General features: G+C 43.8%; 1 protein-coding gene across 3 annotated transcripts in view; it reads left to right on the forward strand.

Annotated features, from left to right (window-relative positions):
* The first annotated feature begins 2,132 nt into the window (after nucleotides 1-2,132).
* The window catches only part of LOC115203866 (G protein-coupled receptor kinase 5), a 32,827-nt gene continuing 21,645 nt past the window's right edge, over nucleotides 2,133-13,314 (forward strand). For all 3 annotated transcript variants that reach the window (XM_029768923.1, XM_029768924.1, XM_029768925.1), the window contains exon 1: nucleotides 2,133-2,510. In XM_029768923.1, the coding sequence (XP_029624783.1) occupies nucleotides 2,459-2,510 (52 nt within the window). In that variant the 5' untranslated portion in view covers nucleotides 2,133-2,458. The remainder of the gene's footprint in view (nucleotides 2,511-13,314) is intronic.

The following is a 13,314-nucleotide window of genomic DNA, read 5'->3' on the forward strand; positions in this document are numbered from 1 at the left end:
CTTCCAGGAGGAGAACAGTCATCTCATTTTGTTGTACGGTGGACAGCGCCTGTTTTTTGATCCCCTTGACAACGCAACTGACGGAAAAGTTTGAGGGACAAAACAGTTGACAAGCTGGCAGTGCTGTAGTTCTATTACCAACAGAGGACGTGCTTTCACTATTTTAGGTACATTTATGTACTGTTTCTCCGATATGCTGCCAATATGTTATTTCTAATAACACGCGGATTAGTGACGCGGAGGGTGTGGTGAAGTATTAGTGGTTATGAAGGTTGCACAAGTACCTGTATTGTGCCCACCCTTAAGAAAAAATATTGCAGTCAGACTACTGTGGTATTACTGTAGAAAACACCGTGTCCAAAATACGTTTTTTTTACTACAGTAATTTTGCAGTGTAACTTTTTTCAATTTTTGCCTAAAATGACATACCAAAATATAACTGCCTGTAGCTCTGGCCCTGAAGCAAGGATATGCATATTACTGATACCATTTGAAAGGAAACACTTTAAAGTTTGCGGAAATGAGAAATTAATGTAGGAGAATATAACACATTAGATGTGGTGGAAGATAATACAAAGAAAAAAAACATGCATTTGCTTTTTGTTGTTCCATCATCTTTGAAATGCAAGAGAAAGATCACAATGCATTATTCCAGGTTAGGCGCAATTTCGATTTTGGCCACTAGATGGCAGCAGTGTATTTGCAAAGTTTTAGACTGATCCAATGAACCATTACATATCTGTTCAAAATGTTGTATCAAGTCTGCCCAAATGTGCCTAATTGGTTTATTGATACATTTTCAAGTTCATAACTGTGCACACTCCTCAAACAATAGCATGGTATTCTTTCACTGTAATAGCTATTGTAAATTGGACAGTGCAGTTAGATTACCAATAACTTAAGCTTTCTGCACCTAACAGATATGTCTATGTACTGGGACATGTTCTTGTTACCTACAACCTCATGCATCCTGTAGAGGATAACTGCAGTTCAACTGCAGTACACTTTTATCATTTTTTCATGGCTTGCCTTTGGCAGCAACTTAGGGTACTAGGGGCTAACTAGCCCCCCTAAGAACAATGTCTAATTGCTGACAAAAAAAAAAAACATTTTGGAGAAAAAAATGTGGATGTTAATGAAGATCATGCTTAGGTGAATAAACTATAAAGGGAAATAAATGTTTTTCTTATTTCATGGGGGGTGCCAGTTACCTCGGTACAACGACAGAAGATTATGGCATGGGGTTTCACACAAGTGTGTTAACATCCATTCAGTCAGTTTTATTTAGAAAATATTTAGTAAGTAATACTTAAAAGCTAAATCTAGTTGTCTTATTTAAAATTATTTAAATAAAATATGGGGTATAAATGGTGTTGCACATGTCACCATTAAAATCCACACTATGAGGAGATTTGATGTAAAGTCCCTCTTTAACTCACATGCACATTCATTGTCTTTGTTCTTTCTTTGTTGTTCCTTTTCCATACAATCCATTATGTACAATTGCACTAAATCTCAGCCGTCTTAAAAAGGACATTCAGGAGCACAAGGTTTTCAATTGTTGTTTTCATGAATTAATGAAAAAATATTAATTGGAATATAATATTGGAATGGAATATAACTAATAACATTAAATAACATTGGAATATAACATTTAATAACAATAACTCATTAATTCAGTGTAACATTGATGTGGCAACTCTCTTATGCTCTGCTATTGCACGGTTCTAGGTGACAAATAAAGCTATCCCCAGTAAAATTGGAGCACAATTTATGAGCCCACCTGTCTGCACTGCTCACGCCTAATCCAGCCCCCACCTGTGACTGAAAACAGGGGGAGAGATGCCAATTGAAAAGTTCTCTCTTAAAAACATAGCTAGCTAATTTATATAACATAAAATGCTGTGTAAATTAGCTAAAAGTGGATTACTTATCTTAAGGCTTTAAAAAAAATAATGATATAAATATCTCCAAAAGTTGTGATGAAACAGAGGAAATGTTTTATTGAGCAAGAGCAGTGGCAACCAGGGAAATTGTTGGGGAAATAATTGGTGACATCTTGTGGTCTTAATGTGATTTACGGGGGGGCACTTACCTCACCCCTTGTACACTACCTGTGATGCCGTTGCCGATGCACCTGGGCGCACCTGTATTCGTGTGGTCGGTTACTGTAGGCCTAAACTCTGACAGATCGAACGCTTTAGCCTAGTCTACTTTATCCCACTTTTTAAACAAGTTTATGTTAGGGTAGGGTAGGCTACTGCGTTTTTAGATCGGTATTTGGTTAAGAAACACTTTCACAATTTATGGAATCTATCTCCGCATGAGAACGAGAACCAGGCTATGCGCGTCATCTGTAGAATGGATGGTGGTTAAATCTGTCACTGCAGACGGATTGTTTGAATAAGGAAAAGGAGAGAAAAACGAAAGTTGTTCCAGTCCGCATCCCTCTGCAACAATGGAAATAGATGGTATGGCTGCAAACAGCGCACTCCTCCGTGCCAGGGAAGGTAAGAAAGATATAGGAAAAACTACTTCTACCATTACCATACAGAAGCAAGAAAACATTTTCTTCAGGAAATTACATTTTTCTAGCTGTCACTTGTCGACATGTCTGTCTTTATGTATTCGTTTTATTTAACCATGGAAGTCAGTAATGATGCGTCTACAGTTAGTTGTACAGTATATTAGTTTAAGAAGTTTAGAAAAACATAGCCTATTTACACCTAACTCAAGCAGTACTGTTTTCAGAGCGCAACATTATTCCAGTTTGTGTTGCCCTCTGTTACAATGCTGTGTTGCCACATATGAGTAGGGGGGTTACAGTAGGCTACAGGCAGTGGCGATTTTAGCATGTACATCTTGGTGGGGCAAACTAAAAACATTTTTTTTATGCATGCCAGCAAAGCCACTACACAACACTAAACAATACATTAATTGCACTATAAAGGTGACCACAAACTGTTAGGGCCTGCATAAAGCTGTCCCAATAGCAGAGCTTTCTTTTCAACATGATGAAGTGAAGGAGCCTTGTCTGGCAGCGAAACAGTTCATTCAGACTCATTTACTGCCTTTTTAAAAAATATAGTTGATAAGGCTGACTTGTTTAAACAAATGTGGTTTCTACTGACAATTCAGATGTACAAACTATGGTATAAGGGAACGACGAGTGGAAAAGAGGCAATCCATAATTTCGAATTAAGCCATTATAATGAGCGAGCTAGGACGGATTTAGTCAATATACCTATTTGACCAGCACTTTTGAAATGTACAGTGACAGGACTCGGAATATACGCAGTCCTTACATTATTCTCCCTGTACACCAGGTCAAGACCGAAGGATAAATCAAATCAAACTTTGTCACATGCCCAAATACAAAAGGTGTAGACCTTACCGTGAAATTCTTACTTACAAGCCCTTAATCAACAATGCAGTTCAAGAAAGAGTTAAGAAAATGTTTACCAAATAAACTAAAGTAAAAAATTAGAAAAAGTAACACAATAAAATAACAATAATGAGGCTATATACAGGGGGTACCGGTACCGAGCCAGTGTGCGGGGGTACAGGTTAGTCAAGGTAATTTGTATATGTAGGTAGGGGTAAAGTGACCAGTGGCGACCCGTCATTCAGGGCAGGTGGGGCTTTTTGACCCACATTTTTAGCAAGCAATTTTAAAAAATACAATTAATATATATGGTCTCTTTTTTGTTTTCTTGACTAAGGCAGCTTCAAAATGCAAGTGTTTCAGCCTAGCTCAGTGCTTTCTGTGGTGGTGGGGCGGACCTAGCAGAAAATAAGAGCATTGCGCCGTGATTGGCTCAGTGTTCTGTCACTCATGGTGACCTTACACAATCGCCAAGCTTAAGTCCTGTGGGTACTGTCATAGAGTTATATTACAAGTGCCCTTTCAAGAATGCTCAAGGTCATTGACCACAGAAATGACATCAAATCACATTATATCTACAGTAGCTTTGATTGGACTGATCATGTCAACATCTTACTTTCACAATCTTAGCTAGCAGTCATCATGAATCAAGTCTACTAGCAAATCCTGTTTAATCCTTGTCATATGAAGAGAAATAATGAAGAGAAAATACAGATAAAATGTATCGGTGCTCATTTTTTTTTTTTTTTTTTTTTTTTTTTTTTAGTCATTTAGCAGACACTCTTATCCAGAGTGACTTACAGTAGTGAATGCATACATTTCATACATTTTATTTTTTTCTGTGCTGGCCCCCCGTGGGAATCGAACCCACAGCCCTGGTGTTGCAAACACCATGCTCTACCAACTGAGCTACAGGGAAGGCTCATAAACATACACAACAATTTAGAGATCGCAAATTCAACAATGAATGGTTTGTAAGGAATCGGGGACAGTGGCTAACTGCAAGCATTGCAACTGGGAAGTCGGGAATAAACAAGCTCAAACTGGGAAAATACGCTTTGAACAGTCATTCAACTCAGAATTGTAAATCTGGCATCTTTCTCTTTGGTGAGAAAATTTGCCCACAAAGGACCACCACTTTCCTGTTCAGGCACATCACAACAACGTGAGTCCAAAAATGTATTTTGCTTCGTCATTAAGATGCCAGGGAGATATGTACACTGTAGCTAAGAAAGTAATACTAAGTGTATGTTGTGTAGTAAGCTGTTAGTAGCCCATGTGCCTCACCCTAATAATTTGGTCTGTTTTCACCAACGCGGTATTGTAAAGACATCGTTCGTGGCTGGTGTGCTGCTTTGACAGTGCTACTGATAGTAGTGGTGTCGTTTGGCTTGCACGTGCAATTTCAGCACACACAACCTTCCATAATAGAATTGTGTTATTTGACCTGTCAAATTAAAAGCTTATTTAACGCGTCAAATTGTGTTATACGACGTGTATCCTTTTTGACACACAAAGGCCCAAACGGTGTTCAATGTGCCTCACCCAAATAATTTAGTCTATTTTCACCTCTTAATTTCACCTACTGTTCTAACTTGATGGTGCACATGTAGCCTATAATATGTTTTAGAGAAATGTAATCATTGAATATTGTAAGAGCTTTCATTGTCTGTTTATAGGCCCCCTTTATTTATCGTACGGTTCTGACCTGTTGTACAGGGAGTACACTGTAAGAATGGCCCATGTTCTGAATTCTCTCGCTGTACATTTCAAAAGTGCTGAACAAATAGTTATATTGACTACGTCAGTCGTCGCTCGCTCATTAATGTCTATATCGAAACTACGGATTGCCTCTTATCTGCTTGTCGTTCCCTTATGCCATAGTTTGTACATCTCAATTGTCAGTAGAAACCACATTTGTTTAAGCAAGTCAGCCATATCAGCTATGTTTTTTTAAAAGGCAGTAAATGAGGCTGAATGAACTGTTTCGCTGCCAGACAAGGCTCCGCTGATAGCCAGGTGTAGCAGTGGTAAGGTGCTGGGACTCTGCTGGGACAGCTTTATGTAGGCCCGAACAGTTTGTGGTCACCGTTTGTCATCGTTATAGTGCAATTAATGTATTGTTTAGTGTTGTGTAGTGGCTTTGTTGGCATGCATCCCACATTTTAGTTTGTTTTCCCCACCAAGCATAGATAATAAACAGCAAGTAGCAGCGGTGTAAAAACTAATGGGGGGGTGGGTCAATGTAAATACTCCAGGTGGTCATTTGATTAATTGTTCAGCAGTCTTATGGCTTGGGGGCATATACGCAGACAATGAAAGCTCTTACAATATTCAATGATTACATTTCTCTAAAACAGTCTATAGGCTACATGGGCACCAATCAAGTCAAATTAAATCAAACTTTATTTGCCACATGCGCCGAATACAACAAGTGTAGACTTTACTGTGAAATTCTTACTTACAAGCCCTTAACCAACAGTGCAGTTCAAGATGAAAATATTTACCAAGTAGGCTAAAATAAAATGTTATAATAAAAAGTAACACAATAAGAATAACAATAACGAGGCTACATACAGGGGTTACCGGTACCGAGTCAGTATGTAGGTGGGGGCGAAGTGACTATGCATAGATAACAAACAAACAGCGAGTAGCAGCAGTCTACAAAAGGGGGTGGATGGGGTCAATGTAAATTGTCCGGTGGCGATTTTTGTGATTTGTTCAGCAGTCTAATGGCTTGGGAGTAGAAGATGTTGAGGAGCCTTTTGGTCCTAGACTTGGTGCTCTGGTACCATTTGCAGTGCGGTAGCAGAGAAAACAGTCTATAACTTGGGTGATTGGAGTCTCTGACAATTTTATGGGCTTTCCTCTGGCCTATTATATAGGTCCTGGATGGCAGGATGCTTGGCCCCAGTGGTGTACTGGCCATTCACACTACCCTCTGTAGCGCCATACGGTCAGATGCCGAGCAGTTGCCATACCAGGTGGTGATGCAACCAGTCAGGATGCTCTCGATGGTGCAGCTGAAGAACCTTTTGAGGATCTGGGGACCCATGCCAAATCTTTTCAGTCTCCTGAGGGGGAAAAGGTTTTGTCGTGCCCTCTTCACGACTGTCTTGGTATATTTGGACCATGATAGTTCGTTGGTGATGTGGACATTCAGCCCGCCTTTTCCTGTAGTCCACGATCAGCTCCTTAGTCTTGCTCACATTGAGGGAGAGGTTGTTGTCCTGGCACCACACTGCCAGTTCTCTGACCTCCTCCCTATAGGCCATCTCATTGTTGTCGGTGATCAGGCCTATCATGCGACTGTTGTGTCGTCAGCAAACTTAATGATGGTGTTGGAGTCGTGTTTGGACACACAGTCGTGGGTGAACAGGGAATACAGGCGGGGACTAAGTACACACCCATGAGTGGCCCCAGTGTTAAGGATCAGTGTGGCAGACGTGTTATTGCCTACTCTTACCACCTGGGGGCAGCCCGTCAGGAAGTCCAGGATCCAGTTGCAGAAGGAGGTGTTTAGTCCCAGAGTCCTTAGCTTAGTGATGAGCTTCGTGGGCACTATGGTGTTGAACGCTGAGCTGTAGTCAATGAACAGCATTCTCACATAGGTGTTCCTTTTGTCCAGGTGAGAAAGGGCAGTGTGGAGTGCGATTGAGATTGTGTCATCTGTGGATCTGTTGGGGTGGTATGCAAATAGGAGTGGGTCTAGGGTGTCCGGGAGGATGCTGTTGTTGTGAGCCATGACCAGCCTTTCAAAGCACTTCATGGCTACCGACGTGAGTGCAACGGGGCAGTAATCATTTAGGCAGGTTACCTTCACTTCCTTGGGCACAGGGACTATGGTGGTCTGCTTGAAACATGTAGGTATTAGAAATCGGTCAGGGAGAGGTTGAAAATGTCAGTGAAGACACTTGACAGTTGGTCTGCGCATGCTTTGAGTACACGTCCTGATAATTCATCTGGCCCAGCAGCTTTGTGAATGTTGACCTGTTTAAAGGTTTTGTTCACATCGGCTACCGAGAGCATTATCACACAGTCATCCAGAACAGCTGGTGCTCTCATGCATGCTTCAGTGTTGCTTGCCTCGAAGCGAGCATAAAAGGCATTTAGCTCGTCTGGTAGGCTCGCATCACTGGGGAGCTCGCTTCTGGGTTTCCCTTTGTAGTCCGTAATAGTTTTCAAGCCTTGCCACATCCGACGAGAGTCAGAGCCGGTGTAGTAGGATTCAATCTTGATCCTGTATTGACGCTTTGCTTGTTTGATGGTTCATCTGAGGGCATAGCGGGATTTCTTATAAGCGTCCGGATTAGTCTCCCTGTCCCTTGAAAGTGGCAGCTCTAGCCTTTAGCTCGATGCGGATGTTGCCTGTAATCCATGGCTTCTGGTTGGGATATGTACGTACAGTCACTGTGGGGACAACGTCATCAATGCACATATTGATGAAGCCGATGACTGAGGTGGTGTATTCCTCAATGCCATTGGATGAATCCCGGAACATATTCCAGTCTGTGCTAGCAAAACTGTCCTGTAGTGTAGCATCCGCGTCATCTGACCACTTCCATATTGAGCGAGTCACTGGTACTTACTGCTTTAGTTTTTGCTTGTAAGCAAGAATCAGGAGGACAGAAAGAGGCCCGAAATCCCGACTTGGAATTCCGAGTTGGATGACTGTTCAAAATTATTTTCCGTATTTTCCCAGTCTGAGCTAGTTTTATCCGAGTTTCCAGTTGTTTTGAACGTGGCAGAAGTCATGCTGGATTGACAGCATGGCCAATATATTACAACTTTTCTGGCCCATGGCATTACCCCCCTTTTTTAAATATCCAATTGGTAGTTATGATCTTGTCTTATTGCTGCAACTCCCCTACGGATTTCTTCTTGACACACTGCTCACTTAACCCGGAAGCCAGCCGCACCAATGTGTCAGAGGAAACACTGTCGAATTGACGACCTAATTCAGCTTGCAGGCCCCTGGCCCGCCACAAGCAGTCGCTAGAGCATGATGAGACAAAGAAATCCCGGCCGGCCAAACCCTCTCCTAACCCGGACAATGCTGGGCCAATTGTGCGCCGCCTCATGGGTCTCCCGGTCACAGCCGGCTGAGACACACCCTGGGATCAAACCCGGGGCTGCGTTTGAACAAACTGGCATTGTTGAATTTGCGATTTCCAACTTTGTTTATGTCCAATGACCGATAGGCACCGATATGTTTTATCTATCATTTATTTTCATATGACAAGGATTGAAAAAGATTTGCCAGTAGATTGCCTACTTGATGCATGACTGCTTGTCAAGCTAGCTCGCTAAGATTTTGAAAGTATGATGGTCATGGTCATGGTCATGGTCAGTCCAATCAAAGCCACAGTAGATATAACGTGATTTGACATCATTTTATCTGTGGCCAATGACCTTGAGCCTTCTTGGATGGGCACTTCTAATGTAGGTTTATGGCAGCACCCAAGTGGCTTGAATTTTCTAGCTCTACCTGTAGATTTTGCGGTGAGGTGTCCCCATGAGTGACAGAACACTGAGCCAATTACGGCGCAACTAGAGAACATTACCAACCTCTACACACCATATTTTCCGCTGGCTGCCCCACCACCACAGAAGCACTGAGCTAGGCTGAAACACATGTATTTTGGAGCTGCCTTACTCAAGAAAGCTAAAAGAGACAAATGTTTGTATGCAGCTTTTGTAAACTGATATGTGACACATATTAATACCAAAATAACATGCAAAACAGGCAAAAACATCTATATATTTGTAGTTTTTAGTTAAATATGATCCTGAATAATACATCGCCACTGGCTACAGGCCATGCCCTGCTTTGTGGGAGATTGCGGTGCACCCTTGGTATTCTTAACCTGATATACAGTACTAGTCAAGTTTGGACACACCTGCTTATTCAAGGGTTTTCTTTTATTTTGACTATTATCTACATTGTAGAATAATAGTGAAGACATTAAAACTATGAAATAACACATATGGAGTCATGTAGTAATCAAAAAAATTGTTAAACATATCATGTTTAAGGGAAGATCCAGATGCAGACAGTGTCAAAGTAACAAAAGTTTATTACTAGAGCAGGGGGCAGGCAAAACAACAGGTCAAGGTATAGAACGGCAGGCAGTCTCAGGGTCAGGGCAGGCAGAGGTCAATAATCCAGTGTGGTGTGACAAGGTACAGAATGGCAGGAAGGCTCAGGGTCAGGGCAGGCAGAATGGTCAAACCGGGAAAACAGGAACTAGAAACAGACAAGAGCAAGGGTAAACATGCTGGTAGGCTAGACGAACAAAACAAACTGGCAACACACAAACAGAGAACACAGGTATAAATACACTGAGGATAATGGGGAAGATGGGCGACACCTGGAGGGGGGTGGAGACAAGTACAAAGACAGGTGTAACAGATCAGGGTGTGACAGTAACCCCCCTCTAGGGGCGCCACCTGGCGTTCTACCTGGGCACATGAGTGGTTGACCAGGGTGCCGGCGTTGGAAATCAGTGATGAGGCCTGGGTCCAGGATGTCCCTAGCGGGGACCCAGCACCTCTCCTCCGGCCATAACCCTCCCAGTCAACCAGGTTCTGGAAACCCCTGTCCCGAGGTCGAACCTTCAGGAGACGCCTCACTGTGTACACCGGTTGGCCGTCAATGAGACGGGGGAGAGGGGTGAGCCTGGAAACAGAAGACAAAGGGCTGTGAGACATGGGTTTGATTCTAGACACATGAAAAGGTGGATGTATAAGGAGGGTACGGGGCAACAGAAGACGAACAGCAGAGGGGCTAATGACCTTGGAGATGGGGAAAGGACCGATAAACCCGGGGGGAAAGTTTGCGGGACTCCACCCGCTCTTGCTCAGGGAAGAGCGGGGTTTGATAACCCAGGGAACACTCAAAGGGCGAGAGACCCGTTGCAGAGCAAGGAAAGGTGTTGCAGGCGTATTCGACCCACACTAGTTGCTGGCTCCAGGTGGTGGGGTTGGCGGAGACCAGGCAGTGAAGAGTCGTCTCCAAGTCTTGGTTGGCTCGCTCTGACTGGCCGTTGGACTAGGGGTGGAACCCGGAGGACATGCTGGCCGACGACCCAATGAGTGTGCCGAACGCCTTCCAGAACCGGGACGAGAATTATTATAATTTTTTTATTTAACCTTTATTTAACTAGGCAAGTCAGTTAAGAACAAATTCTTATTTACAATGATGGCCTACCCAGTCGGAGACCATGTCCAATGTGAGTCCATGGATCCGGAAGACGTGCTGCACCATGAGCTGGGCCGTCTCTTTGGCAGAGGGTAGCTTGGGGAGAGGAATGAAGTGGGCAGTTTTGGAAAACCGGTCCACCACTGTCAGAATGGCGATGTTGCCATCAGACGGGAGGAGACCCGTGACAAAGTCCAGGGATATGCGAGACCAGGGACGGTGAGGGACAGGCTAAGGTTGAAGGAAACCAGCCGGAGCTTGCCGAGGAGTCTTGTTCTGCGCACAGATCGTGCATGCGGCGACGAATGCAGAGACGTCAGGGCCACTAAAAGCATTGTCGCACAAAGGCCAGGGTTTGACGGGAGCCCGGGTGGCAGGCAAGCCTGGAGGAGTGGGCCCACTCCAGGACCGAGGAGCAGACCACGTCAGGAACAAACATTCGGTTATCTGGGCCTCCCCCAGGGTTCTGCTGGGAATGCTGAGCCTCACGAACCTGCTTCCCTATTCCCCAGCTGATTGCAATCGCCAGGCACGAGGTGGGAAGGATGTTCTCGGGTTCCGGGGTTGTAGCCGTGGGTCTATAGTGGCGTGACAGAGCATCCGGCTTGACATTCTTGGATCCCAGTCGGTATGAGAGGGAGAAGTTGAACCGGGAGAAAAGCAGGGCGCCACTAGCTTTCCTGGAATTGAGACGCTTGGCAGGGCGGAGATATTCAAGGTTCTTGTCCAGGTCCACACAATGAATGGATGTTCCATCCCCTTCCAGCCAGTGCCTCCACTCCTCCAACGCCATCTTCACCGTGAGGAGCTCACGATTCCCCACATCGTAGTTCCTCTCCATGGCGTAGAGGCGATGGGAGAAGGTGGTGCAGGGATGTAACTTGAGGTCCAGGGCAGAATACTGGGACAGGACAGCCCCCATTCCAACATCCGAAGCATTGTCTTCCACTATGAACTGGCGGGATGGGTCAGGATGAACCAAGATGGGAGCTGTGGTGAAACCGTGTTTGAGATCCCGAAACGCCCTGTTAGCAGCTGGGGACCACGTGAACGGAACCTTGGGAGCAGACCAGTCAATAAGGGGATTGTGTCGCTGGAGCCAAGAGAATCCTAACATCACGGGAACCTGAGGAGACTTAACTTCTCTAGGGTAGGGGGCAGTATTTTGATGTCCGGATGAAAGACGTGCCCGTAGTAAACTGCCTGCTACTCAGGCTCAGAAGGTAGGATATGCATATATTAGTAGATTTGGATAGAAAACACTCTGACGTTTCTAAAACTATTTGAATGATGTCTGCGTATAACAGAACTCATATGGCAGGCAAAAACCTGAGAAAAAATCCAACCAAGAAGTGTGGAAATCTGAGGTTTGTAGTTTTTCAAGTGACTGCCTATACAGTATACAGTGACTTAGGGTTCATTTTGCACTTCCTAAGGCTTCCACTAGATGTCAACAGTCTTTAGATCGTTGTTTCATGCTTCTACTGTGAATAGGGAGAGAATAAGAGCTCCTGGAAGTAGATGACAGAGAAAATGACATGAGCTCAGTGACGCGCACTCACATAAGACTTAGCTGTGTACCTTTCATTTCTGAAGACAAAGGAATCGTCGGGTTGGAATATTATGGAAGATTTATGATAAAAACATCCTAAAGATTGATTCTATACATCATTTGACATGTTTCTACGAACTGTAATATAACTTTTTAGACTTTTCGTCTGAACTTAATGCGCGAGCACAGCGCATTTGGAGTACTCGACCGAACGCGCAAACAAAAAGGAGGTATTTGGACATATATATGGACTTTATCTATAATTCTTTGAATAACAGTTTAATATTTTATCAAAGTTTATGATGAGTATTTCTGTAAATTGATGTGCTCATTCACCTGAAGTTTTGGGAGGCAAAACATTTCTGAACATAACACGCCAATGTAAAATGGGGGTTTTGGATATAAATATGAACTTTATTGAGCAAAACATACATGTATTGTGTAACATGAAGTCCTATGAGTGCCATCTGATGAAGATCATCAAAGGTTAGTGATTAATTTTAGCTGTACTTCTGGTTTTTGTGACGCCTCTCCTTGCTTGGAAAATGGCTGTGTGGTTTTTCTTGTATAGGTGCTGTCCTAACATAATCTAATGATTTGCTTTCGCCGTAAAGCCTTTTTGAAATCGGACAATGTGGTTGGATTAACGAGAAGTTTATCTTTAAAATGGTGTCAAATAGTTGTATGTTTGAGAAATTTGAATTATGAGATTTTTGTTGTTTTGAATTTGGCGCCCTGCTATTTCACTGGCTGTTGGCAGTGTGTCCCGCAGGTGGGACGGTAACGTCCCACATACCCCAGACAGGTTAATGAGCAGGAATTGGATTGTCTCACTGTTGTTCCCTGACACAGATAGGTTGATGGAGGTGGTATTGTGGGTGACCCGGCCTATAGAGCGTCTGTCCAGCACTCTAACGTCCATGGGAATGGAGAGGGGCTGAGTGGGGATGTTCAGCTCGGACGCCAGGGTAGTGTCCATAAAGCTCTCATCGGCCCCAGAGTCGGTAGTTCCCGAGTTGCAAGCTCATCCTTTGCTTCCTCCGATACTCCGTGCAGAAAAGTGTCGAAACAGTGCTTCCGGATTCCAGGCACTCTCAGCTGCCAACGTGCGGAAATCCACTGCATAGTTTGCCACACTGCGGGAGTAACTTCCAGGCAGCCTCCCTCCCGGACAAT

This window comes from Salmo trutta, chromosome 12 (genome assembly GCF_901001165.1).
Source record: "Salmo trutta chromosome 12, fSalTru1.1, whole genome shotgun sequence".
Classification (NCBI taxonomy): domain Eukaryota; kingdom Metazoa; phylum Chordata; class Actinopteri; order Salmoniformes; family Salmonidae; genus Salmo; species Salmo trutta.